The 27,358-nt window shown below is 41.3% G+C and overlaps 1 protein-coding gene across 1 annotated transcript in view; it reads left to right on the top strand.

Moving 5' to 3' along the window:
• The window catches only part of SENP1 (SUMO specific peptidase 1), a 57,256-nt gene extending 34,379 nt beyond the window's left edge, over positions 1 to 22,877 (top strand). Inside the window, 7 exon segments of the mRNA XM_037135657.2 lie at positions 165 to 317; positions 1,650 to 1,781; positions 17,086 to 17,289; positions 18,444 to 18,523; positions 19,435 to 19,519; positions 20,039 to 20,134; positions 21,158 to 22,877. Coding sequence (XP_036991552.2) covers positions 165 to 317; positions 1,650 to 1,781; positions 17,086 to 17,289; positions 18,444 to 18,523; positions 19,435 to 19,519; positions 20,039 to 20,134; positions 21,158 to 21,220 — 813 coding nt within the window. The 3' untranslated portion in view covers positions 21,221 to 22,877.
• Positions 22,878 to 27,358: the final 4,481 nt, after the last annotated feature.

Here is a 27,358-nt window from a genome sequence, read left to right as displayed (position 1 = left end):
TGTGTATTTGGGGTCAAAGCTGTTGTAATGGCAAGATAGAATGGCACCATAGCATTGTATGATAAGTGGTAAATGTTCTTGATCTATCTGGCTAATACTACTCAGTTTACACAGGGAGAGAACATACTTCTTTATCCCACTTATTCTGAAGTTCTGTCCTTTAGAGATTGCAGGAGCAAGAACATTCGGTACATGATTCAGTGGAACTGCGCCTTCGCGTACCTCTTGAAAAGGAGATCCCTGTCACAATTGCCCAGGAAACAGGAAAAAGTCATAAATTACCTGGTAGTGAAGATGAATTTCCTGAAATCACAGAGGTAAAGTACATAATATAAATTTTGGCATTAGTTAGTGTTGTGTTTAGAAACAATGCTTTGGATGAACTTAAAACATAAAAGTAATGGAACATAAAACATAATGGAATATGTTGTATTTAAATTGTATCACTTATGCCAGAGGGGAGGAGAATTGGGGGACTGGATAAGAAAGGTGAAGGGATTGAAAAGCACAAACTGGTATTTACAGAATAGTCATGGGGACGTAAAGTACAGCATAGGGAATACAGTCAGTAATATTGTAATAACTGTACGGTGCCCGGTGGGTACTGGAAATATCCAGGGGTAACACTTTGTAAAGTATATGATTGTCCAGCGACTATGCTATATACCTGATATTAATCTAAAATAATATTGAATGTAAATTGTAATTGAAAAATGAAATTTAGCCCTGACCAGTGTGGCTCGGTTGGGTATTGTACCGCAAAGTGAAAGGTCAACAGTTGGATTCCTGGTCATGTCACAGGCCTGGGTTGTGGGTTTAGTCCCTGGACAGGGGCTGTTAGTCCCTGCATCAGAGAGGCAACCGATGGATGTTTCTCTCTTTCTCCCTTCCTCTTTCTCTAAAAATAAATAAAATCTTAACAAAAAGCATATTTTTGGAAAATGAAGAAATTGTATTGCATACTTCTGCTTTCATATGTATCACAGCCCAATTTTGGCTTTATTTTTAAATGGTTATTGAGCATTGAGGAAAGAATTATGGATGGCTTTTGGCAACTTCAGTGAAAAAGCATTTAATAAATTTGTGTTTTATATGCAGTAAGCTGAGCTTTACTATTAAGTAATTAAAAACTTGGTATAAGATTTGGAAAATACATAAAGTCTGTACATTTTAAAGTAATCTGTTTCTTAACCCAGTCTTTTGTTTGAAAAACTCACATAGTTGGTGAGTATAACATACATAGTTGTGCTGAATTCCATGTTTTACATTAAAAAGAACAAAAAAATTCAGGAAAATGTGTCTAAAAGAGACCATCTTTACTACTTTTCTACTTTTTGGGAACCATTCTATTTCCCAGGAAATTGGATCAAAAATGTAAAATATAATTAGGTCCGCTCTTAGACTTAGAAAATTTGATAGCAGGAATAATGTGAAACAAAGGTGTGAACTGTTGTGCTGAAAAAGAGAAGAGAGGACAAAGTGGGATAAAAGTAAGTAGTCGAAGATTACTACTGGGAGGAGTAGAAACCCAAATGTTAGAAGTAAACAGTTGATTAATGATCAGTAGTCTGGGGATTGTGTGGGGCTTAGTGAGAAACGTGTGTCTAAAGCTGTGTATGTTTAATCTCCAATCCCTCTTGGTTCTCTAGGAAATGGAGAAAGAAATAAAGAACGTATTTCGTAATGGGAACCAGGATGAAGTTCTGAGTGAAGCATTCCGCTTAACCATTACACGCAAAGATATCCAGACTCTAAACCATCTGAACTGGCTCAATGATGAGGTAATCTTGCACCCGTTTTTATATTCACATAGTAAGTGAACATTAAGTGGAAACTAAAGGCATGCCTTGGCTGGTGTGGCTCATTGAATTGAGCCACTGTGAATTTCAGTTCACAGTGCAAGCCTGTGAACTGAAAGGTCACTGGTTCTGTTCCCATTTGGGGCACATGGTTAGGTTGTAGGCCAGGTCCCCAGTTGGGGGCATGTGAGAGACAACTAATTAATGTTTCTCTGGCACATCAATGTTTCTCTCCCTCTCTTTCTCCCTCCTTTTCTCTCTCTCTAAAAATAAATAAAGTCTTTTAAAAAAATATATATATATATATATAACTAAAGACATTATCTCACTGTTTCTCAAAGTGGATGGCCTGCATCAGAATCAGCTGTCACAGGTTCTCAATTCTGAATAAGTATGAAGCAGTGTAATAGAAATATACATTTTTTTAAAAGGGTGTTAAGTACTTTATAGTCTGATTTAACTTAACATCTGAGAACTGCTGATTTACCTTTTTATAGACAATTTGGACACTGAGAGAGAGGACACTTACTCATTAGTATTGTCACTGTCTTTATGGCACTTACCTGCAGTTCACATGTTCGGAGAAAATACTTTATAGGTGACTAAGCTGTGGCATGAAGGAATACTTTCCATGTAGGATTCCACTTCTCCTCTAGCTCTGCTTGTTCTAGGTCACTTAGGTTATCAGTTATTAGCTTTCTAAAATAGCGTATTTTTAAAACTACCATTGAAAATGGTAGTTTTCAAATAATGGTACATTATTAAATATTTGATGTGTTGGGTAAAAAAGGCTTTCAGCTTTTGAGAGTTTTAATTATTTTAAGTAAATTGATTACTTAAACTGATCTAGTCATAATACCTGTAGGAGCTTTTTTTATTTTAGAAGGATATTTTCACAGCAAAAGAAGAAAACAGTTTGCTTTCTTTCCCTAAGTACCTGCCTCCTTTTTTGGCCCCCTAGCAGAATCCCTGCCTGTTATTTTGAGTGTACTCAAGCTTCCCAACTGTGGAGGATTTTTAGATACTCAGTATAGAAAGCACTAAGTAGTCTAGATACTTGTGTCCTGGTTTTGTATGCTAAGGACCTTCCAAATACTGGGTTGGCTAAAAAGCCCATATGTGTTTTTTCATAAAATAAAAGACACTTTTTTTTCACTGATAACTTTATTGATTTGGATATTTTGAGTATGTCGGTTCTGTCACATGGTAGAACATTGAGTTTTCTCAGTTAATGTCTCAATTTGATCGCGATCAACTTCAGCTGGTCTACCTGACATGAAGCACCAACCAGCAAGAAATCTCCAGCATGAAACTTCACAAACCACTTTTGACACTTTTGATCAGTCACAGCACCTTCTCCATACACTGCACAAATCTTTTTTATGTGTTTAAGTTGCATTTTTACCTTTTTTGAAATAATAAAGCATAATATGCTGAAAATCTTGCGTATTTTCTTCCATCTTTAAAATTAAAATGGCTACACAAAAATTCACCTATTTTGATAAGTTTTTTTTTAATGCATACTGATATGACAGCTGTCACAATACAGTCTAACAAAATTGTTTCAAATGAAGTTAAAGAAAACTAAGCACTACTAGAGCCATCTTATGGGGAAAAATGAACTTTTTGGCCACCCCAATAATAATATTGGCTAACATCTATTGTGCACTTACCTCATGTTAGTCACTGTTCTAGTGTTTTCTGTTCATGGAATGGTCACCACAACCCTTGGAGGTAAATTCAATAATTTTATCATCTCTATTTTTTAAATATATTTTTTATTATATTGATTATGCCATTACATTTGTTCTATTCCCCCCTCCGTTCCCCTCCACCCTGCATACCCCTCCCCCACCATTCCCCCCCTTTAGTTCATGAACACGTGTCTCAAGTTCTTTAGATTCTATATTTCCCCTACTATTCTTACCCTCCCCGCTATCTATTTTCTATCTACTGTCTATGCTACTTATTTTCTGTACCTTCTCCCCCCTTCTCCTCCTACCACTCCCCTGTTGGTAACCCTCCACGTGGCCTTCATTTCTATGGTTCACTCCTGATCTAGCTGTCCTCTTAATTTGCTTTTGTTTTAGGTGTGGTTGTTGATAACTCTGAGTTTACTCTCCTTTCACTGTTCATCATTTTTATCTTCTTTTTCTTAGGTAAGTCCCTTTAACATTTCATATAATAAGGGCTTGGTGATGATGAACTCCTTGAATTTGATCTTATCTGAGAAGCACTTTATCTGCCCTTCCATTCTAAATGAAAGCTTTGCTGGATAGAGCAATCTTGGTTGTAGATCTTTGGTTTTCATGACCTGGAATACTTCTTTCCAGCCCCTTCTTGCCTGTAAGGTCTCTTTTGAGAAATCAGCTGACAGTCTGATGGGAACTCCTTTGTAGGTGACTGTCCCCTTATCTCTTGCTGCTTTTAGGATTCTCTCCTTCATTTTAATCTTGGCTAATGTAATGATGATATGCCTTGGTGTGTTCCTTCTTGGGTCCAACTTCTTTGGGACTCTCTGAGCTTCCTGGATTTCCTGGAAGTCTATTTCCTTTGCCAGATTTGGGAAATTCTCCTTTATTATTTGTTCAAATAAGGTTTCCACCCGTGACTGTTCCTCTTCCCCTTCTGGTACCCCTATAATTCGGATGTTGGAGCGTTTAAAGATGTCCTGGAGGTTCCTAAGCCTTTCCTCATTTTTTTGAATTCTTGTTTCTTTATATTTTTCTGTTTGGTCATTTTTTCCTTCCTTCTGGTCTGCTCCCTTGATTTGAGTCCCAGTTTCCTTTCTATTACTATTGGTTTCCTGTGCATTACCATTCATTTCAATTAGTTTAGCCTTCATATGTTCCTCTAATTTGTGACTAAAATCAACCAGTTCTGTGAGCATCCTGACCACCAGTGTTTTGAACTGTGCCTCTGATAGTTTGGCTATTTCTTCATTGCTTAGATTTATTGGCTCTGGGGCTCTGAGTTCTTCTTGAGCCATGTTTTTATCTGTTTGTGCCTGTTACACATGAGGAGAGGTGCCTTAGGTGTTCACCAGGGCGGGGCCACCCAGGTTACTGGTTTGTGATGCTGTATGTGGGGGCAGGGTCAGAGAGGGAGCAATGGTGGTCCTCTCCGCTGCCCAGTCCGCCTCACCACTCACCCCCTGCCTGTTTATCTGAGCGTAAATGTGCGAGCCTGCCCCTCTGCACCGCGCGGTCTCAATGCTCACCTCTTTACTGGTTTATCTGCACGCAAATGCTCAACCGACCACAGACAGCCAGCCATGCCTCTTCCCTGTGTCCGCCCGTAGCCAGCCCGCACCTGAGATCCGCGCCCAGGTTTTAGGTTTGGTTGTGCGAGGACGCAAAGTGTTTCCACCTACGCCTCTATCTTGGCGGAAGTCTGTCATCTCTATTTTATAGATGAAGAAAATAGAGATGATAAAATCTCTATTTAATCTTTCTTGTAGAAGGCATAGAAAGATTAAGAAACTTGCAGGCTTATAGGCTAATAAGTAGCAGAGACAAGACCCAAGCAATGGGTCTTGCGTACTATATCATACCGCCTCAGAATCTTAAATTGGATCCTGTTTTAGGATTAGAGGTATGGGTTTGAGAGCTGAATATATATCATGTCCAGCGTGTTGATTTTGTTCTGGGGCGAGTTCAACTAGCCCTGTTCTCTTTGCCACTCGTGAATTTATAAGATACAAATTTTCATCCCTCCATGAATACTATCTTTGAGCAAGAATAGTAAGGAAAGTATGGTTTCATACTATCTTGCTTTAGGGGAAACCACCCTTACTTCTTTTGGAATAGTGATATTAGAACATTGGATCAAATAATAGACAAAAAAGAGCTCTACCAAATCAAGGGGCAAAGTGAAAATCAAGGACAGTCAAAAATATCCACCAATTGAGTGTTTTTTATTTGGAGACATTAATCTATGGTGTCCTGCCATTTTTTGCCTGCTGCTGCTAAATGGGACAGGGTCAGTTATTCCACAGGAATGCAGCCTGTTTATTATAAGTTATGCAAAACTTTCTAGGGGGCAGCAGTGAGTAGGGTATGAGCTGAGTTCTTGCTGTTTGCTGTGGCAGTTACCTCAGTAAGATCCCTTACAGAGGCACCATTCATCAGGACATATTTTCCATTCCCTGAGCCCATCAGAGGTTGGATTTTTAGCAAGCAAAGTTAATGGAAACTACATTATTTAGAAAAGATGAGGCAAAGGAAAGATTCTTTCTTCTACTTTATCTCTGTCAAGCCTACCTATAACTTATAGGGAGCGCTTGTCTGCTGAGTTCAGAATAATGATAACCTTAAAAGCAGGTACCAATTTACATGTCCATGATGATGATGAGAACCATTTTAAAAAGCACCATTTTCAAAATACCTTACCTCTCAGGCTTTTAAAGTTATTGCCTGTAAGAAGCTAACATCCTGATGGGGAATTAGTAGGTATCCTTAAGTATTTGTACTCATTTAAAAATACGTATTTCCATCTCTCACTTGTGAACTCTCAATCTTTTTTGCAAGTAATTTGCCCTGTCTTTAATTCTGTTCTCATTCCCTCAAATAGATATTTTCATGAATAAGCATTTCTCTTCTTTTTGTACCTCCCGTCAGTTTTATAGGCTGTGTTAAGATTTTCTCCAAAACAAGGTGACTGACAAATTATTGTTACCATTTTTTAGACAAGGAATATAAGCTAGAAGTGAAAGGGATCAGAGTTAGTTTATAAGGAAAAGAGAACCTAGAAGTTTGTGTTTGGGTTATGTACAGAAATCCACTAGGCTACCCTTTCTCTGGTCCCTTACCTAAAAGAAGAGCAGGCCACAAAGCCTGTTCCTACAATAGGCATTTTCTTCTAATCCTCACCCAAGGATATGTTCGTTGATTTTGAGAGAAAGAATGAGAGAGAGAAACATTGATGTAAGAGAGAAAGAAGCATTGATCAGTTGCCTCCTATATGCGCTTCAACCAAGGATTGAACCTGCAACCTAGGTATGTGCCCTGACCGGGAATTGAACCTATGACCTGTTGGTACATCATGAGACAGTACTCTAACCAACTGAGCCACCCGACCAGGGCCACACAATAGGCTTTAAAATATGTTTTTATGAATGAGTTTTTGTAGGGGTCAATAGTTAAATTCTTCATCACTTCAAAGAACTAATGGTTGACAGGATTGACATTTTATCTTACTATAACGAAAATGAAATGTTGCAGAAATGGAATGTGGGGACTGGCTGCCTTGTAAAGAATATAAAAGGAAGGCTGGTAAACATCAGGGACATTGTAGATGGGGGTTTCTCTACTGAGTCTGGTGATTAGTTATAATGTAAATATCTTATTAAGGGAAGGACAGTAGGGTTAAAGAGAGGAGGAATAGTTGCAGAAGTAGATTGAAAGTTATGAAGAAACAAATAGAAATATTTTTAAATGGGTATCAGTACTAGAAATTATTTATCAATTCCTGGAGACTGAATTGGATAACTTCTGGGATCCAACTCCAAGATTCTAGGTTAATCATTCTGAGGAGAGAACTTCTTTGGACTTTGTGTTTCTCTTTATGGCCTGATGATTCCGCTGCCTAGAGGGCCTAAAAACTGTTTTAAAAGGCATCAGATTATCTTAGAAATACAGGACATACAAGTAAATGGAACTGACTCCTGCTTCTGGTCATGCTAGAATAAATTAGATTAGATTTACCCTTTCAACTTAACTAGAAAACTAGACAAAACATGAAAACAACAATTTTCAGACAGCGATCCCTGAGAGAGGGGGGATGAAAGGGATGAATCTGTGATTTCCCCAGCTTCCTGGTGTGGTATATTGAGGGCAGAGAGCGAGTAAAACCTAGCAGCGCCTGACAGTCTTGCTGAGAGGAGGAGACAGAATTCAGAGTTTGGGAAGCAAAAGTGGCTAAGATTCGTGAGGTCAGATACTGGAGGGGAGGTTACTGTAGAGAGAGAAAGCTCCAGAAATGTGCAGAGGGCCCTCCTTGAATCTTTTGTTGAGTATCCATCCATTTGTATATATTTGGGAAGAAACTACCAGAGACTGGGAACTATGAGGAAAAAGGAATCAGAACAAGCTTCAGAGCTAAAACAGGTGCCAAGAATAATGTTCCAACCAGCAAGAATGGAGAAGTCAAAGGGCATCTATTGACTAGAGTCCTCAAAAGAGTATTGCCTCAGGATTGGAGCCAAAGTGGGCTTAGAATAAAGGCTGCTCTGGACCTTTGGTAAAAAAAAAACCCTTGAAAGTTCCAAGTAACTTAACTATATCGCAGAATAAAACCCAACAATGTTTAAAGGAATACAAGAAATTCTGGTAACAAAGTTCAACAACATGAAATTCTCAGTATCCAGCATTCAGTCAGAAATTACCAGGCAGGCGAAGTGAAAGGAAAATGCAACTTACTTATTACAAGGGGAGAAAATTCACTAGAAATACCCAGAAATGACAAAAATGATAGATTTAACACAGAGAAGATACTAAAACAGATATTATAAACATATTCCATACATTGAGGAAGGTAAGGGAAAATAGACATTATGAGAAGAGAAATGAAAGATATAAAACAAAAACAAAAAACAAATTGAACTTGTAGAAAAATACCGTACCTGAATTAAAACATACATGATGTGGAATTAATAGTAGATTAGACACTGCAGAAGAAAAGAAATTAATGAACTTGAAGATAGAGCAAAGGAACAATCCAGGTGAAACACAGAAAAAAGGCACCAAAGAAAGATGACTAGAGCATCAGTGAGCTGTGGGACAGTGTCAGGCAATCTAAGCATGTAATTGGAGTCACAGAAGGAAAGGTGTGGTAAAAAGGCTGTCACAAGAAATTAAGAAACAATAGTGGAAGATTTTCCAAATTTGAAAATTTTTAGTAACAGATCCAAGAAATTCAGCATACCCCAAGTAGAAAAAAACACCACACCAAAATATATAATCATTAAATTGCTGAAAACCAGCAATAAAGAGAAAAATAATAGACTTCTGGTTAAGATGGCAGCATAGGTAAACATGGCTCGTATCCTTATACAACCACGTCAGAATTACAACTAAAATATAGAACAATCATCACTCAGAACCATCAGAAATCAAGTTGAATGGAAGTCTGACAACTATGGAATTAAAGAAACCACATCCATCCAGACTGGTAGGAGGGGCGGAGATGCAGAACAGGCTGGTCCCACATCTACATGTCATGGATAAAAATTTAGGAGGGATATTTCAGGATTGAGGAGACCCAACTCCACACCAGGCCCCCCATATTGGGGTTCCAGTATGAAGAAGGTGAATCTTTATAACTTCCGGCTGCAAAAACCAGTAGGGATTGAGTGGGTGGAAGAAACTTTTGGAGTCTCAAGCAGTTCCACACATAGGCTTATATTCACTTCATATGAGCTCCAGCACTGGGTTAGCAGCTCAAAAGGCACCTGTGGCGTACAGGGAGGAACTGAAGTGACTGGTATACAGGCAAGAACTGGAGGGCAGCTTTCTCCCAAACAGAGAGGCAGGCAGAGGCCATTGTCCCTTTTCTAAGCCCTCCCCCCCACACAGCCACAGAACTGGCAGGTGGCTGCCATATCTGAGATGCTATCAGTCTGGCTAACACTGCCCTGTCCTGGAGATCCCTTGGGACTCTATCCCACAAAACGTATGGGTCCACCCAAGTTGTTAACTGTGACTTTTCCATATGAATGGCTGCTCTTGGATCATGCTTCACAACTTTCTAACTCCTCTCGAACAACCAACAGCTGGTCTCAGTAAAACCCCAGTCCACGTACCTCATGCTAAGTGTCCCCAGGCCAGGCACTAACAACAGCCAGTCAAGATTCACAGCTTGGCTTTGCCTGGAAATCTCCAAGCCCAGCAGCAGTAGCAGCTATCTCATGTTGCTTTATAGCTCTGGAAGGGTGGCCCCAGGCAGAACACAGGTAGGGGCTGGCCTTGGCCTGCACCACCTGGGAAAGGCCAGAGCCTGTGCACACAGTGGACAGCTACAGACTACATTAGAGTACCACCACCATGCTGCTGCACAGCTGATCCTTACCAACCAGAAGTTGGTTGTCAGTGGTCACAGCCAGTCCTTGCAGTTGACTGGTCTAGGTAAATCCCTCCCATTGACCTGCCAGCAGCAAAAAGGCTTAACTATAAGAGGAGGGGTTACTCAGCCCACACAAAGGGCATGCCTCAAGTATGCAGCTTGGGTGATGGGGGAAGCTATGCCACTGGACCCTATAACACACCTACTACATTAGGCCACTCCATTAAGACAGGGAGTCATAGCAGCCTACCTAATACATAGAAACAAACACAAGGAGGCTGCCAAAATGAGGAGACAAAGAAACATGGCCTAAATGAAAGAACAGACTAAAACTCCAAAAAAAGAACTAAACAAAAGGGAGATAAGCAATCATATGCAAAGTTCAGAACACTATAAGGATGCTCAAGGAACTTAGTGAGGACCACAGCAGCATAAAAATGATCCCAGTCAGAAACAAAGGATACACTAACTGAAATAAAGACCAGTTTACAGGGAAACATCAGTAGAGTGGATGAAGCTGAGAATCAAATCAATGTTTTGGCACATAAGGAAGCAAAAACATCAGTCGTAACAAGAAGGAAAAAGGGGCCTTCCTGCCCCAAGAAATGAGGATAGTGTAAGCAGCCTGTGGGACAACTTTAAGATGTCCAACATTCACATCATAGGGGTGCCAGAAGGAGAATAGAAAAAGCAAGCAGTTGGAAATTCTACTTGAAAAAATAATGCAAGAAAACTTCTCATATTTGGTGAAGAACATAGACGTGCAAGTCCATGAAGCCCAAAAGTCCCAAACAAGATGGGTACAAAAAGGCTCACTCCAAGACACACCATAATGAAAACGCCGAAGGTTAAAGATAGAGAATCTTAAAAGCAGCAAGAGAAAAGCAGTTACAGGGGAGTTCCCATAAGACTGTCAGCTGATTTCTTAAAAGAAACTTTGCAGGCTAGAAGTGATTGGCAAGAAATACTCAAAGTCATGAAAAGCAAGGACCTACAACCAAGATTGTTCTACCCAGCAAACCTATCATTTAGAATTGAAGGGCAGATAAAGAGCTTCCCAGATAAGAAAAGACTAAAGGAGTTCATCATCATCAAACCATTATTATATAAAATGTTAAAGGGGCTTATTTAAGCAAAAGAAGATCAAAACTATAAATAATAAATGGCAAAAAGTACATATCTATCAACAGTTGAATCTAAAAAACAAACTAAGCAAACAAGAAGAGCAGTGACAGGATCATGGATACAGAGAACATTTGTTAGTTGCCAGATGGTAGGGGGTATGGAGAAATGGGTAAAGAGGTGAGGGGATTAAGAAGTACAAATAGGTAGTTACAGAATAGCCATGAGGGTATAAAGTACAGCATAGGGAATTGAGTAGCCATAGAGCCTATACTAGTGATCCAAGGGCATGAACAGTGGTGTGGGGATTGCCTGAGTGGGGGTTGCTGGGTGGAGGGGGGCGAAGGGAGGAAAATCAGGACAACTTTAGTAGCATAATTTTTAAAATATAATTTTAAAAAGATAAAAATAATAAAAGCAACTAGAGGAAAATAGAGTATTAATATACAGAGGGACAAAGATCATTATGAAACATGTAAGCCAGAAAACAGTGTAGTTATGTCTTTAAGGTACTGAAGGAATTTTTAAGAACTTGGCATCCCGGACTCTATACCCAGCAAATGTCTTTCAAAAGGAAGGCTATGCTGTTCAAACAAACAAATGCTGACATAATTGATCTCCAGCAGACCTGCACTATTAGAAGTATTAAAGGATGTTCGTCAGGCAGAAGGAAAACAGGTAGAAAATCTAATTTATACAAAGGAATGATGGACAGTGGAAATGCTTTCAGTTTTTAATATCTCTGAAAGACATTTGATTAGTTAAATGCAGAATTAAACAAGGTGCTGTGGGGTTCATACCATGTAGAGGTGATTTCCCAAATGCAAAAGCATTAGACTCTTAGACTCTGTTGGAATACTGTATTTCTAACTTTACTGGTTGGGGAAAAGACTTGTAACACATATGGGTGCAGAAGAAATTAAGATAGAATCTACAGCCCTGGCTGGTGCAGCTCAGTGGATTGATTGCAGGCTTGTGAACCAAACAACCTTGGTTCGATTCCCAGTGAGGGCACATGCCTGGGTTGCAGGCCAGTCCCCAGCAGGGGATGCACGAGAAGCAACCATACATTGATATTTCTCTCCCTCTCTCCTTCCCTTCCCCTCTAAAGATAAATAAATAAAATCTTTAAAACAAAGGTAGAATCTACATAGCAGACTGTAATAACATGAATGACACAGCTACAAGAAGACTAGTTGCCTATTTTGTAAAGTCTCATCTTTGAAAGAAAAGGGATGTCTTAGCTATTAAGCTTAGCTATACAGTTAATTCATAGTAGCTATGTATATAGAGAAAGAATTTTTCTTATAGCAGAGAAGTAAGAAGACTGTAGAAGGGATGTACATATCTGTCCAGAAGGTGTCTGGCCATGTACAATGAAAAAAAAGAGGCATTTACTGAAGAAGATACAAGAAACACTGTACATAAGACAGTGGCGCCTTAGTTCCTATCAAAGTAGGCACCTTGGGACCTTACACAGTTCTCCCAGTAGCCATCTACTGTCCCATTGTATTTTCCTGAATCTTATTGATGGTCTGAAGTCTCTTCCCTTTCAAAGGTGATTTTAGTTTTCAGAAAAGCCAGAAGTCACAGGGTACTGTATGTGGGCTGTAGGCGGGCTGAGTCACCTGGGTGATTTGATGTTTTGCCAAAACACTGCATGAGACATGATGCATGAAAGGGCATGTTGTTGTGCTGAAGCTGCCAGTCACCAGTTGCCCCCATAGATGTGGCTTTCTGAAACATGGGAATAGTTTATGTGGAGGAATGTTCAAGCATAATGCAAATTTTGATACAGATTCGATGCTCTATTCCCTCAGTCATTTTGAATTCAACAGCCACACAGTACGTGTGCTCACTCAGTGGCATCTACTGCCCCCACTGACTAGTACAGTGAAATAGTCATTGTTCACACATGTGCATTCCAGTCTACTTTTTGGCTGCCAGGTTACATCAATGTCATGCAAACCATTCTTGTTATATAAATAATGGCTGGACTTTTTCCAGACAGGTTTCATATGTCAAGGTCACCTGATTTTTACTGCAGAATTGGGGTCTAGAATCAGAGCACATAACTCTTTGTCTAGCATTCTGACTTTCAGAACATAAATCTTTGATGGAACTGGGAAATTGGTAGTGGTCATAGCTTTCTAATTGTTTACAAGAAAAAGAGAAATTTAAGTGATATTTAGTAAAGAGAGGAAAAAGCTTGCAAAACATTAGGTCCATTGAGACAAACCTAACACAGGAAATAAATTTTCCTCAGAATAAAAACTGATTGCATAAGAAGGGAAAAAGCTAGGCAAAATGAGATAACTTAGTTAAGAAAATATGTTGGGTCTACCATATGCCGTGCACTCTTTCTTGTGGAATAAAATGATCAGAATGGAAGTTTTAGTGTTTCTAATATGAGTCATTGGCATATTCCACATCATTAAAGTGTTTCTTAATAGAACTAGTCCTTTAACCAGGGATTTATGTGGGATAACACAGAATTGTAATTAACAGCTGTCATGACTCCATAAAAATAGGTATTACTTGCCTTTCTCTAAAACTGTAGCAGTAATTCTAATAATTTTTGCTTAAATCTGCATGTGAAAAAAATTCTGCATACACAGAGAGGGATGCAATACACATTACTTTCCTGAAGTCGCTGTTTTGGTTTTTATATTGCTAGGTTAAATCTTAGAAGTGAATGACCGTCTGGCTCAGGATATTCAGGTGCTGCAGCTTGGTTATTCTTTTGGGCTTTGTGACTGGCTAGGATAGATTTAATTTAAAAATCAGAACAGAAGATCAAAGTGAAAAATGTAAAGAGGTAAAATAGGGAGAACAGCTTTGTTTTTCCTAAAATTACATTGGTTTCTGCTCAGGAGTACCATCATGCCCAAGACTCCAAGAACTTTTTTTCCTAAGCCAATTAGCATGGTTCAGAATGTAAAATTGGGAAGGGTTAAAAATGAAGACCACTAAGTGAGATGTTTTACTTCTAAATGCATGAGGAAACAATGGCTTGGCTGGGTTACTGGGCAAGAAGGAAGATACAAATAGTAGTGGCCATTTATGTCATTGTGGTAACATACAGGAAAAGGATTGAGTCCTTAGTTTGAAAACATTGTAGATTTTTCTTTTAAAGAGAAGCTTTGTTTCAGCTTTGGCCTGGCAGCTCTTCAAATAAAATCACAAAGGAATAAGACACTATAAACAGTTGTCCTGCCCTGAAACAGGGCTGCATAGACAAGCAGGCGCTCATGGCCAAGGCTGTGAAAGCAGCAGGAAGGGCAGCTCCTTAGGCACCAGGAGCCGCAGCAAGCAAACAGTCAAGTGTGGGTCCCAGAGAGTGACAAGTGGACTAACAACCGTGGTCATGCTCAGGTACTGATATATTGGCTGGTTTGCTACTTTTAGTTCCCCATTTCCAAGGGAGCTCAAAATCTTCTTGAGCTGAGAGAGTCTTGTGTGCAGAAAGGCTCTAGCCGTGGGAGGGGAGGGACCCTTGCCTTCATAAAATACAAGCAAACGCTCTGACACATCACTGCTCGTTTTTCATCTTAAGCACTGTGATCCCTTCTCTCATTTCTTTTTCTTTCATCTTCAGCCCTCCTCTGTGAGATGACATGTAGGATTCTTTTTGTTCTCTAATTCCTAGCCTTTTTTTGTTTTTTAATATAATTGTGTCTTGGCTGAACTATGGCAATTTTCCTCATTTGGGCAGAGTAATAGCTAAATAACCAAGGAGAGAAACTTGGATCTAAATTCTGCCTCAGATGTCAGATTATACATTCTCAGCTAATGGAAGGAACATTGAGGCCACCACACTCCCTCCTACTGGGATACAGGGGAAATTAAAAAAAAAACAACCCACATTACTTCTTAGAGCTAGTTAATAAGCTGACTTTGGAGGAGTCCGTTTGCCTCTCTGTGGAGAAACGTTGGTTGGAGGCAGTGCTGAAGCAATGGAAGAAGGCTTCTTATCAGCATGCCGACTGCTAGGTCTCTGTTTCTGTTCGGCTAGGTTGGTCTTTAGCTTTATAGTCGACTCTTTGAAAATAAAAAATAAAAATAAGCAAGTCTGGCTAAGTCAAGCTAAAGTTCATTGGTCTGAGAACTCCTTCCTTCTGAAAATTGGGCTAGTCATATGCAGATGGCATTCATTTGTGTCATCCTTTTCTACTGCAGAGTAATTATCCCAAAGGTCATAATCACTTTTATGGACACCTGGGGAAGAGATATCTTTGTGGCTATCATGTGCTTGACTGTCCTTACCCTCTGCCTGATTCCTTTCACCTTTTCCTTGTGTCCTTACTGCCTATTAAAATATATAACTTGTGTGCCCTGTGGAAGGTTTGGCTCTGAGTGACTGGCGGGTATCTGCCTGTTCACTTCATCCCTTGGATTAGCCTCATAATATGGCTAATATTGTGAGGTGGGTAGAATACCAGAGGACTCAATGGCCTTCCTGACTTTTTCACTGCATAATGTAGTTTACAGCCTAGAAATGTGTGCTTGCTGGGCAGACCTTCCTGTCGTTCTGGCTGCCTTCATTCCTAGAAGTATTAGCACCATTACCCTTGGGGGCAGAGTGAGATTGGAACCTAGATTGAGAAATCCGTATCCTGATTGTGTCTCAATCATTATCATTATTTGAAATAACTGAGTTGTAGTTACCTATGGTGCATCACACTAGACAGAGAACTAACCACAATCTGAGTCCTGGCCCTGCTGGGCCTATTGCTCAGTCTTTAGAGATGTAGACAGAACAGTGTCTGTCTTCAGCCCTAGCCTCCCCTCCCCACCTTGTTCTGCCTCATGGCAAGTGTGGTTTCCCTGCAGCTGCCTAGGCATCCCCATCTATAGGCCCTTTCTCTAGTCTAGACCATGCTCTGGTGTGTTCCTGGCAGTGGTCCCTGCTGCCTGCCGGGTATGTAGTTGCCTACTGTTGGGCAGTAGCTCATTGCTCTGGCATCCTAATGTGTAAATATTTGTCAAAGGCTGGGGTCATTTTCCCATTCCCCAAAAAGCATTCTGAAAAATGTGCCTGTTTTCTTAGTCATATTTCCAAGCTGTGGATCAGTTAGCCCATTCATTCCTTGCAGTTGACAGACACTGGCCTGGCCTCATCTGACCACATAAAGTAAGGATGCAGTAACTTCCGGCCCAGTAACTTTCAGACCTTAGCACGAAGGAGTCCTGGACCTAAAGGAACCATAGACAGCATAGTCACTATTAGAGAACACATTGCTTCATTAACAGAAAAAGTCACATATCTCCTAGATCAAGCATTTTAATTTCTTTCACTTACACTTGACATTGAGTCATAAATGGAATCAACGAAAATGAGAAAGCTAACTATATAGATTCTGGGGATAATTTTAATCTTCATGTCTGTGACTTTACTTTCAGGTCTCGTGTTATATAGGTTTTTGTACTACATTCAATGTGCCTCTATAAAAGGTGACATTGCTGATCCACTGTCAGTTTATAGGTATTTTGTCCAGTATAATTGATAACTTACCCTGTCACTTAAGTCTGCTTGAAACCAAAGCAGTTTGCCTGCAAGAGAGCTTATTGGGCTAAAAGGCAGTCTTTAGCATCAAAGCAAAGTTTTCTATATTTTGGTAAAACTAGGTGACCCACATATAAGAACTGAATTCTTGGTCTTAGTCTTTTAACACAAGACTGTAACTAATCTCAAGATTTATTTAAATTGCTCACAAAGTCCCAGAAGGTTAAAGTAACTACTAATGTACTTTATTAAATTGCTTGTCCTCCTTCATTTATTTTCCTCTAAGTCTCACCTTCAGGTCTTCCTCTTCATTTTGCAGTCTTTTAAACTAATCCTCAGTCTTTTGGCCAGTATCTGTATCCCTACCCCGTTACAAATATCATCTCGGCTTTTTGTTTTCACTAGTTATAACCACCTCAATCCTCCTTCCTTTTAGTCAGAATTTGATATAGAGACATGAGGCTATTGGGTCTGAATTGAATGATTAAGAAACAGTAGCATATGCTGTACAATACAGCAACTGCTTTTCTTTCATATAACACAACTATTATGAAAGACCTGCATGTCTATTTTAATACATATAATTTCTTTCCACAGATCATCAATTTCTACATGAACATGCTGATGGAGCGAAGTAAAGAGAAGGGATTGCCAAGTGTACATGCATTTAATACTTTTTTTTTCACTAAGTTAAAAACAGCTGGTTACCAGGCTGTGAAACGCTGGACAAAGAAAGTGGATGTATTTTCTGTTGACATTCTCTTGGTGCCCATTCACCTGGGAGTGCACTGGTGTCTTGCTGTGAGTGCCCTTTTGTTTTTGATGAAATTTAAAAGAAATTTGTTTGATTATAGAATACACAGTAGTATTAGTTCTACATCTTCACTTAGTGATTGAAAGAAGAGTAGGGTTTACTTGGCTAAGAATCAGATGGATCAATACTTAGAACTTTTAAGAAAGCTGTGGAATTTCCTTTTCTGGAAATATTTAAAAAGGACTTATAAGTCTAAGGAGCCTCAGGCAAAGCATGGGGAGAAAAAGTTACTTGTTTTTACACTGCCATCCTCTCTATTATGCAGAACAGTTCAGTAATTCCTCTGATGGATCTGTCTTTTCAGGCTTTCTGTTCCATCTTTTAAAACCCACATGTGTCTTCAAGTATTTCTCTAAACAAAAACAGTTCCCTCCTTTAGAGGGATTTCTACAGAGGACTTTTTAGTTGGATCCCTTATTTCTCTCACTTCTACTTAGAGAGATGATGCTTGGCAATTTTGGAATTATTTTTAAGAACATCAATAAACTACAAGGCAAGAGAATCAAAATAAAACTTTAGCTCAACTTATCAAAACTTGCATAAAAAGTGACTTCTTAATGATGTCAATTCAGATCCTCTGACTATTAATCACTTTCTCCCTAATCATGACTTTCCTTGCATACTTAGTAACTTAATAGTGTTTATGACTCTGAGAACATGGTTATATTAGCTTAATGTATTAGTGAAAGTATAAGCGTTGTTTCACAGACTATTGTGAATTACATTTTGAAAAGCATAAAGCCAAAGGAAATTCTCCAGATGAATAAACAACATCCAGAATTTGTTACTATCTTTCTGAAGCTGTGGAAATAATCTCAGTCAATTTACATCCTTTGGAGAACATGTTGTGTCTTCACTGTTGCCCACATTGTAGGTGGGTACTCTGAATACAGAAAAAGGTTTTAGGGCAATTAATGGGGCCACCAAGTTGATGAGCCCCCACTATAGTTCTGTGTAAATAATCCCCCTGCTCTCTGTCTTCTGCAGATTAAGCATGGCATGATGCAGAGTATCAACCAAACTTGTCACGATTTCACAGGCAATCTGGCAAAAGATTTCAGGGAAGGGAAAAGCTGAGAAACCAGTCTTCTTCATGTCATCAACACAGTTTGTTTGTTTGTTTGCTTGCTTGTATTCCTAGGTTGTAGACTTTAGAAAGAAGAATATCACGTATTACGACTCTATGGGTGGCATAAACAACGAAGCCTGCAGGATCCTCTTGTAAGTAAGGAATTGAGGACTGAAGAGTTTAGTGTTGGTGTGTATTGTTTTCCAGCTATTGAACTCGGCTCTTTTGTGCCTTCAGTGGACTGACTAATTAAGGAGATTTTCATGTTAAGTAAGACTGGGTATTTTATGTCTGAGGAAGTAAAGTTTACTAATAATAATACCAAATATATGCCCTAATGCGAACAATTACTGTCCTAGTACACTAAAATATAGTGGGTATAAACATATCAATATAGAAACCACTTAGAAGTCATCTAACCCAATTTCCTAATTTTTCAGATGAAGATACCAAGACCCATAGGGTGATTTTGATTTGCCCAGGTCCTATTAATTAGTGGCTTAACTATGAACCAGGTTGCAAATCTCTTTATACCCCATGTGTTTCTCTTTCCAAAATGCTTATTCCTCACTGTACTACACTGGTGGGTAGGTTCCAGAATGGTGAGCAGCTTGCACTTAAGAAGAGCACAGTATGAGGCATGCACTCGACAAATTGTTAATTTGGATCGCATTTTTGCACAGGAGACTCAAGACTAAAAATAGTAAACAAGTAGTTCAGTATTGTTAGAGGAACATTCTTCTTCCTTTAGATTGATTTCTAAAGGACCATATAGACCAAGGGAGGGAATGAAAACTCGTTCTTCGGGAGGAACAGTTGGTAGAAATAACCTGGGTGTCAGAGGCAGAGACCATGTGTCTCTTGGGTTGACCTGTGGTGGTCATGAGCCGCGGACGTTCTGAAGAGGCCCAGGAGTGTACAGATACCCCACCCAGCATTATATGCTCTTTTCCTCAGAAGCGCCTATGAAAACTCCTCCTAAGGATTGTCAGCGCCACTCTTTGGGTGGCAGTGGTCGTCAGAGGTCTCCACAGCTCAGCTCATTCTCTCCCAATATCTTTAGGCAATACCTAAAGCAAGAAAGCATTGACAAGAAAAGGAAAGAGTTTGACACCAATGGCTGGCAGCTCTTCAGCAAGAAAAGCCAGGTACATTTTACCTTGATGAGATAAAAATTCCTGACATTAGGGTAGTTGGCAAAAAAGGCTTTAACTGTTTGATTCCCAGGGACCTTCTCTATCTTAGTGTCTAGCCTGACTTTGGCTTGGCTTGGTTCCTTGGGGAAGATAGAGTAAGCTGTGGGAAAACTGGTTGTGTGTTTTTATGTAAAGCTAGGTTTTCTAAATGTCTAGCTATGTTGTTAAGCATTTCACTCCTGTGATACATGTTGGCTGATTGGTTGGCCTTAGCGGGAGGGAACGGCTTTTACACCCTTAGGTGCTGTGGAAGCCTAAGAGTTTCCTGTGCAGTTGAAGTGAAGTACACAGGCATAATCTAAGAAGCTATATTTTTTCTCTGAGCCCATGCTGTTCTGAGTGGGAAACGGGGCATTTCTTCAAAATTCAGAGAAACCTGTAAAATCTGTATCCTTTGGTTCTTATTTATAATCTAATAAGAAGGAAGGAACCTTGGGAAGGTGTCCCCATTTCGTTGTTTTGGTCTTTCAGGAAATTCCACAGCAGATGAATGGAAGTGACTGTGGGATGTTCGCCTGCAAATACGCTGACTGCATTACCAAAGACAGACCAATCAACTTCACACAGGTGGGCTGAGGCTTCAGGAGGGAGGGGGCTCTGTGTCTACCCTGTCTCCAGGTGCTTGGTAGGGTTTTTCTCTCCACTTGGCTCTGCTTAGGGACTGTGCTTTGTCCGATGTCTTGTAACACTGGCGGTTTCTGCCTGCCACATCACAAGAGAAAGAAGGATAATAATAGGGCATGTCCTGGGTTCCCGTATATCACATGTTGAAGTCAAGGAGTTCTGGTCCGTAGCAGAGCCTCCTTCTCTGCCCGTCACACCCTGTGAGAAACAGAACTAGGACCAGAGCACATTTTCTTCAGTGTCCCTTTAATGGTCAGCAGTCAGGTTTTGGTAGCCTTAACTAATTCTTTCCTTTTGTTTGAATGTAATGGCTTTACTGGATTTTTCCACCATAGCCTTTTGGTGGAACTGACTCTTGCAGTTTCTATAACTCTTCCTCTAAAAAGTGACCCTTAGATTTCAGGCCTCAGATCTTACATCATCTTATGATTTCATCATCTTACGATTTGTAGAGGACTTGATAGACATCATTCTCAGAATTCTTGGAGACATTTTGGTGTAGCCTGGGGATGCCTGGCAATGCCCAATAAAACTTCTAAGGCCACAATAGTGGCCTTAGAAAAGAGCAGCAGAGATGGCAATAGAAAAAAGCAATGGAAAGGGAAAAAATCACATATAATCAGGAATGAGAAATTTGAAAGACCAGAAATGCAACTGAGACTATTTTAGTGGAAAACCTCAAGGAGGAAAGGAGTGTGGGGAAAGGAATATTGGGTCTGCACAAAAGAAATGAAAATTATGCCCTGGCTGGTGTAGCTCAGTGGAATGAGTGCCGCCCTGCAAACCAAAGAGTCGCTGGTTTGATTCCCACACATGCCTGGGTTGCTGGGGGAGTGCATGAGAGGCAACCACACATTGATGATTCTCTCCCTCTCTTTCCCCCTTCCTAACCCTCTCTAAAAAAATAAGTAAATAAAATCTTTTTTAAAAAGAAAGAAAATTAAGGGTGTCTCTATGTCCCTACAGCAACACATGCCATACTTCCGGAAGCGGATGGTCTGGGAGATCCTCCACCGGAAGCTCTTGTGAAGACTGTCTCAGCAGACATTGACATTGTAGGGGACCTGCTCTTTGTTGTCTGCAGCCAGAGACGGTGGAAACAGCTGCTCCCAACCCTCTGTTCTTGTAAAGCCCTTGATCCTGGACCAGGCCCTGGCGAGATGCATTCACAAGCACATCTGCCTTTCCTTTTGTATCTCAGATACTATTTTTGCAAGAAACTTTGGTGCTGTGAAAGGGGTGAAGGACATCCCTAAGCTGAAGAGAGAGACTGCTTTCCACTTCTTCAGTTCTGCCATCTTGTTTGCAAAGGGCACCAGCCTCACTCGGTCCCTGATTAAGGGGGCTGAGAGAAGCTTGGAAGGACTCTTGGTTTCATATAAAACTCTTGTTGTTAGGCCTTACTAAGAGGTTGCAAAAGGGCATGGGCAAAAAAGTTAGGGATAAAAACCACCAGCATATACACGCACACATACACACATACATGATTTTCAAGGTGTTTTGTCAGGAAGGTGACTGTAAACTGGACTTTGGGGCAAGTGCTAAGTCCCTCCTGTAGGACTTTTCTTATTTATATGCCCCTTGGTGAAATCTGTCTGCTTCTAGAAAAGGCTGTTTTATCATCTGAAGCTTCCTCCCATCTTGAGGCACAACATATGAGCCCTGGGTGGACCCCAAAGTCCCAGGCAGTCCTTTCCTTAAAAGCAGGGGTTTGCATGTGCTCACAACACATGATATGGGGGAGACCCACCCAGGGAGCGGTTTAGTGGAGCAACAAGGCACCACTTTCACTGCCGCCTACTTCTGACCAAGAAGAAGGACCTCAGTCTTTAGCATAAAATTCCAGCATTGGATGAATGCAAGTCTAGTTTGGTCTGTGGCTAGTTAGTTTAAATATGTTTCTAACCACAGAGAATTTAATATATATATATATTTCACAGGGATTTTTTTTTTTCTTAAGGCTGAATGTGTTCACCATTTCAGCCTGTAGACTTATTTTCATTTTCCAAATTTAGCTCTAGCACGCACAGATCCCAGCCCCTGTGTGCAGGGTGTTGGGGACTTCCTAACAGAATATTTTGGGACCTGGGTGAACTTTGGCTTAGGGATAAAGGTTACAGAGGGAGGTGAGATTTTCAACTGGAAAACGGGTGGAATTTGGACTGATGAACTTGAGATTAAAAAACTGCTATTCCTTTTGTTCTTTTTAAGCCCCTCCCCCACCCTCTGAGTGCTCCTCAGGCTAGATAGTGAAACGATCCAATGCCAGTGTCATTTTTGTACTTAAGTTCCAAAGTAGGAACATTTTATACTTTTTTCTGTATTGTAATAGGTAGTTTTGTATGGAATCTTTTCTCCTCTTCCCTTGTACCCCATCTCTCCAGCATTGTGCTTTCTCCCTGGGCTCATTTGAAAATTTTACTCTGTTTTATACCAGGCTGTTTAGTACATTTTTCTATGTTTTACCACAGGTTACAGTTTGAAAAGAAAACTATTTTTTTTAATATTCCATTGTTAACGATGTTCCTGTTGCCACTCCAGCAGCTAGATGTCCTGCTCTGTTCATAACTGCCTGCCTTGGGGGGAACCACCTTCTGTGGGTTTTCTTTCTGTTTTTAAATTTTATTTTATTTTATTTTTATTTTTTGGTGTTTTCTATAGGAAATAAATAGCTTCCTATATATGAGTTGCTGGGACCTTTCAGATTCTCTTTTAAAAAGCCTCATTGTAGGACGCCTGAACATTGACTCCCGGTACTTAATGTATTTAAGTGACAGCTTGCAAGGTGATAATATGGTATAGATTTGGACTGTGAATCAAATGACCTGAGTTGTTCAGGCTCTCACTGTTATCTGAGGGACTCAGGACCACGTAGTTTTCTGTATTTATTGTTTGTTTAGATAACATCTGTTTTACCTCCCTCACAGACGTTTTGTACAGACCAAAGCAACAAATACTATTGCCATGTATAGCAGAAAATGAAACATGCAACAAAAGCACTTTGAAAAATACATAAGGAGTTGTTGAGCCTGTGTGACCCATGCAGTTTTTACACAGGCAGGAGTCAGTGACCTGAGACCACCCTTCATTCCTGGTGGGAGCGAGCCACACCGGGGCCTAGGCTGTAGCCTAGATGGCTCAGAGGGGCCCAGGTACGCTTTGTTAGAGCAGGCCATTCTTTCTAGAGGGCTAGCCAACAAGGGCAGGACATTTAGTTTCACCTTCATTTAAGGGTGGGCTTTGATGACGGGGGCCAGGGGCAGAGGAGAAGACATTCCTGTATTCCCTGGCCAAGGGCATGTTTCCAGTATCTTCTTGTGGCTGCTTTAAAGTAAATAGCCTATTTCCTTCTCACCTATTTTACACTCTCCCCTGTGCTCAGTGCTCATAGTCACCTACCCTAAAAAATGAGTGCTTGAGGAATGAGTTGCCCTAGATGCCAGGTACAGAGCCTTCACCAGAAACCATAGCCCAGCAGTCACTCCAGGCCCCGTACAGGGGAAGAATGCGGTCTGAGGCACGGAGGTTCGCCCCACCCTGGTTGTCATCTGGGACCCGCTGTTGATCCTGGGAGTCCTGTTTAGGGTGGAATGTGAGTACTTTTTCTCCTCAAGCCTGGGGACTGTATAAGTGGACTTTTCTATATATGAGGTGTTTCATATTTCTCTGTAATAGCAACTTCTTTCTTCAGCCCCTGTAATCACACTGTCCCCAGCAATATTAGCCCGCAGATTTAGTGACCTTGGGGTAAAAACATTATCTGAGAGACCACTTCCAGCAACCCCGTCCCATAGCTTGTCCATCACTACCTGGTTTCACAGGCCCATAAAAGGCTCTAGTGGGTAGAGAGGGAGAGGGCTCATGTAAGAGTCCCAGTGTTTCTAATGTCTCAGCCTCTGGTCCCCTGCTATCCCTTCAGCTCTCAAATGCCTCTTGCCAGATTGAGAGAAATGACTGACAGTTGGGCCTTGTCTTCTCTCTTGCTGCCTCCTGATGGGCCAAGGTGAAGTGTCATCTGATGCTTTCACCCAATGACTTCACACACCCAAGAGAGTTGGAAAAGGAGGTGAAAGGCTATGAGGCCCTGTTGGTGACTCAAACGGAGTACATGCTGAGCTCATGACGCAGTTGTCATATTTCCCTAGAACAGTCTGTCAGGAGCTTCAGATTCATCCTAAAATTTTGGAAGAGAGAAGTAAGGCTCAGCCCAGTTCCTTCCCTATAGTCCAGGGCCTTATTTCACCTATGCTGAATCCTAACGTCAGCTCTATTAAGAGCCTGAACCACCATTCCCAGCTTCGGAGGTGGGGAAGGACATAAAGACAGGGGTCATGCTGGTCAACCACCAAGATAAGGAAGAGCTTGCATATGTATTCCCTGGGGGTTAGAAAAGAGAAACTAGGGTACTTTGAGCTAGAAGATAAACCTTGAAGAAATATCAATGTGAGCTGCCTCTCTGGCCTGTTAGGAATAGGGTGGGGATAATCCCAGCTGTGGGAGTTTGGGCCAGATGTCTAGGGTCTTGCCAAAGTCTAAGATTCTGAAATGTTAGGGCCACGGTGCTACTTGGAATAGAAATCAGTCAAAGGTAGACAATCAGTGTTAGAGTTTAGGGCCAATGTTACCAGCTTAGTCTTAACAGTTAAGGCCCAGGTCAGTCTTACCCGCATGGGACAGATCATCGCCACTAACTTTATTCTCAGCTGAGGAGTAGCCATCCACTGCTCGGCTCCTGAAGATCATCCTTCCACCCCCCGCAGAGCACAAGTGCTGGGAGGGAGAGGTACGTGCCCAAGAGCACAGCTTTCATTCTGCTGGGCACCCTCATTCAATTAATTTCTCTTCCTTTCACACACATCCAAACCCCATCTCTTTGAAGCCTCCCTTGATCACATTAACTTAACATCTCTTATCTGGACACCTGTGACCCTTACAACATGAAAGTAATGTAACGCCACATGGCACTTGTACTGTACTCTGCGTTTTACATCAGGAATGGACCGAGACACGTCGCCACTGAAGGCAGGTCAATGACCTGGTGCTTCCTTCCCAAGCCAGGAGTGGGAGTGTCTCTCTGGCCTGCTAGGGAGGAGTTGGGGGAAACTCAACATTTATTTAGAAAGATAGTATTGCGGGACTTGGGGGAAGAAGGACCACTCATACAGTGAGGTGGCACTGCCTTTGTGGACCCCGACAGTTCATCTCCGGTCCCAAATCTAATACCCTGCTCTGCCCTTAGCAAAAGCTCCTTGTTTAGCCATTCGGCATGCCAGTTAGAGGTCTCAGCCTCTATCACAAGAGGCTAATGAAGTATTTTTTCCTAACCTCATGTATTCCTATTATGTAGTGTTCCCCATCTTTTTAACTTGCAGTGATACTGTACATCACTTATACATTGAGATTGTGGGTCCCTTTCTGTCTGCCTTGTCCTTTAAGTGGACTGTAGTACAGGCTTCCTGGACCGAGTCTGTTAGCCAGAGCTGTGTTCCTGGAGGACATGTACTTTGGGGGAGCCCCTTACCCTGGGTTTAAGCATGTTAATGAACATGCGTTTAAGCACCAACCTTAGGGACCCTGAAGGGTGGAATGAAGAGACGATTTGACCAAGGAAATAAAAGCCTCAAGGACCCCGTAGTCTTTGGGAGGCCAAGAAGACACCAACAATGTACGTTACCGAGAAGCAGACTCCTAGGCATGTGGTCCACTGTGAAGCTGGATGAGGGTGATGGAGAAGCAGAGGTGGAGACAAGTCTGGGATGATGTTGGCTTTGTCTGCCAGTGTGTGTGTGTATGTGTGTGTGTGACTCCCTAGTTTTTAAAAGGTGATTTATTTAAAATAAGTTCTGTGGATTTTGCTTTCTGCTTTGACTGGAAACTCTCTGGTAAAAAAGACTCGATGGTGTTTGTCTCTCTGTCTCTTTGACTGTTTGTTCTGTCCTGCCTGTGTCTATGTCTCCTGATCCAAGCTGAACCAGTGATTGGACCCTCAGTGTGGTCTGGATTCCTGAGTCCACCCCTTAACCAGGAGTCTGAATACTGTTCATTCATTCATTTCATTCCACATACCTGGAATTGAATCCTGAACGCAAATAGCATGCAAATCTGTGGCTCTCTGGCGCTTTTTAAAATTGGGTCTGTCTGTGGAGCTGGCCAGAGAGCCCTCCTGAGCCAAGCACACTAGTCAAGACTAAACCCACCCAGCTCACAGCATCCCTTGTCTCCTTGCCCCTGTCCTGTACCCCTCCTTACAATCCCACCTCAAAGAAATGCTCCCTCTGCTCTACCTGTAGAGCTCACACTCCAAAGAATAAGTCATAAGAAAGCACCAACTTCTGGAAAGTCTCCCAACTAAGCTGGTGAAACGGTTTTATCTGTGTTAAGAAGAGTTCCTTGTAGTCTCCAGGACATCCTTGAGTTCTAACATTTTTCTAGGCCTGGCTAGGATGTTCCAGCCATTTGAAAGTGGTTGGAGTGAGGAGGAAAAGTTTCAGGCCACCCTGGGTCTGCATGTCTGTTACCAGGCGGGGAGAAAATGCCCTCACAGTGGGGACCTGAGCCCGGCTGTGAGTCCGAGTCAGAAGCAGCCCCTGTCCCCAGCTGCTCCCTGAGAGCCTTGTCTGGCCTTAGGAGCTACGGAAGTTACAAAGGCAGATGGGGTGGGTGGGGTTCGTGTTCCTTAAGGAACTTGTGTTGTAGACACTCTTCAAACCCCAGGAAAAATGTTTTGCTTTCTTGTGTACCTGCGTCCCATTTCCCATCAGTCGTTCACTGGTCAGTTTTCTGTGCCTGCAATGGGTGGCCCTGCACCTCTCCACTCCCACCCCGTCCCCACGCTTGCCTCCTGCCACCTCTCCAACACCATCCCTTACCACCGTGCCCAGGCTTCCCGCCCTCGGCCACACAGGCCTCTTAGGTGTTTGTCTAAAAAGCCAAGCTTGCTTCCACTTCACAGCCCTTCTAGCTACTGCTTCCTGGGTCTGGAGGACTTTTCCCTAGATTTCCTCCCGACCCAGTTCCTCACTTCCTCGAGGCTCTGGTGGAATACCATCCCCGTGCTCCAATTCTTCCACTCCCTAGCTCTCTTACCTTCATTTTTTCTCTGTAGCATTTACTATCTGACTATATGATTTATTTATTTGTTTTGTCTGTCTCTCACTACAATGTCTA

This window comes from Artibeus jamaicensis, unplaced genomic scaffold (genome assembly GCF_021234435.1).
Source record: "Artibeus jamaicensis isolate MK-2021 breed Jamaican fruit bat unplaced genomic scaffold, CSHL_Jam_final contig_233, whole genome shotgun sequence".
In the NCBI taxonomy this organism is placed as follows: Eukaryota; Metazoa; Chordata; class Mammalia; order Chiroptera; family Phyllostomidae; genus Artibeus; species Artibeus jamaicensis.
This window is presented reverse-complemented; position numbering and strand designations above follow the sequence as displayed.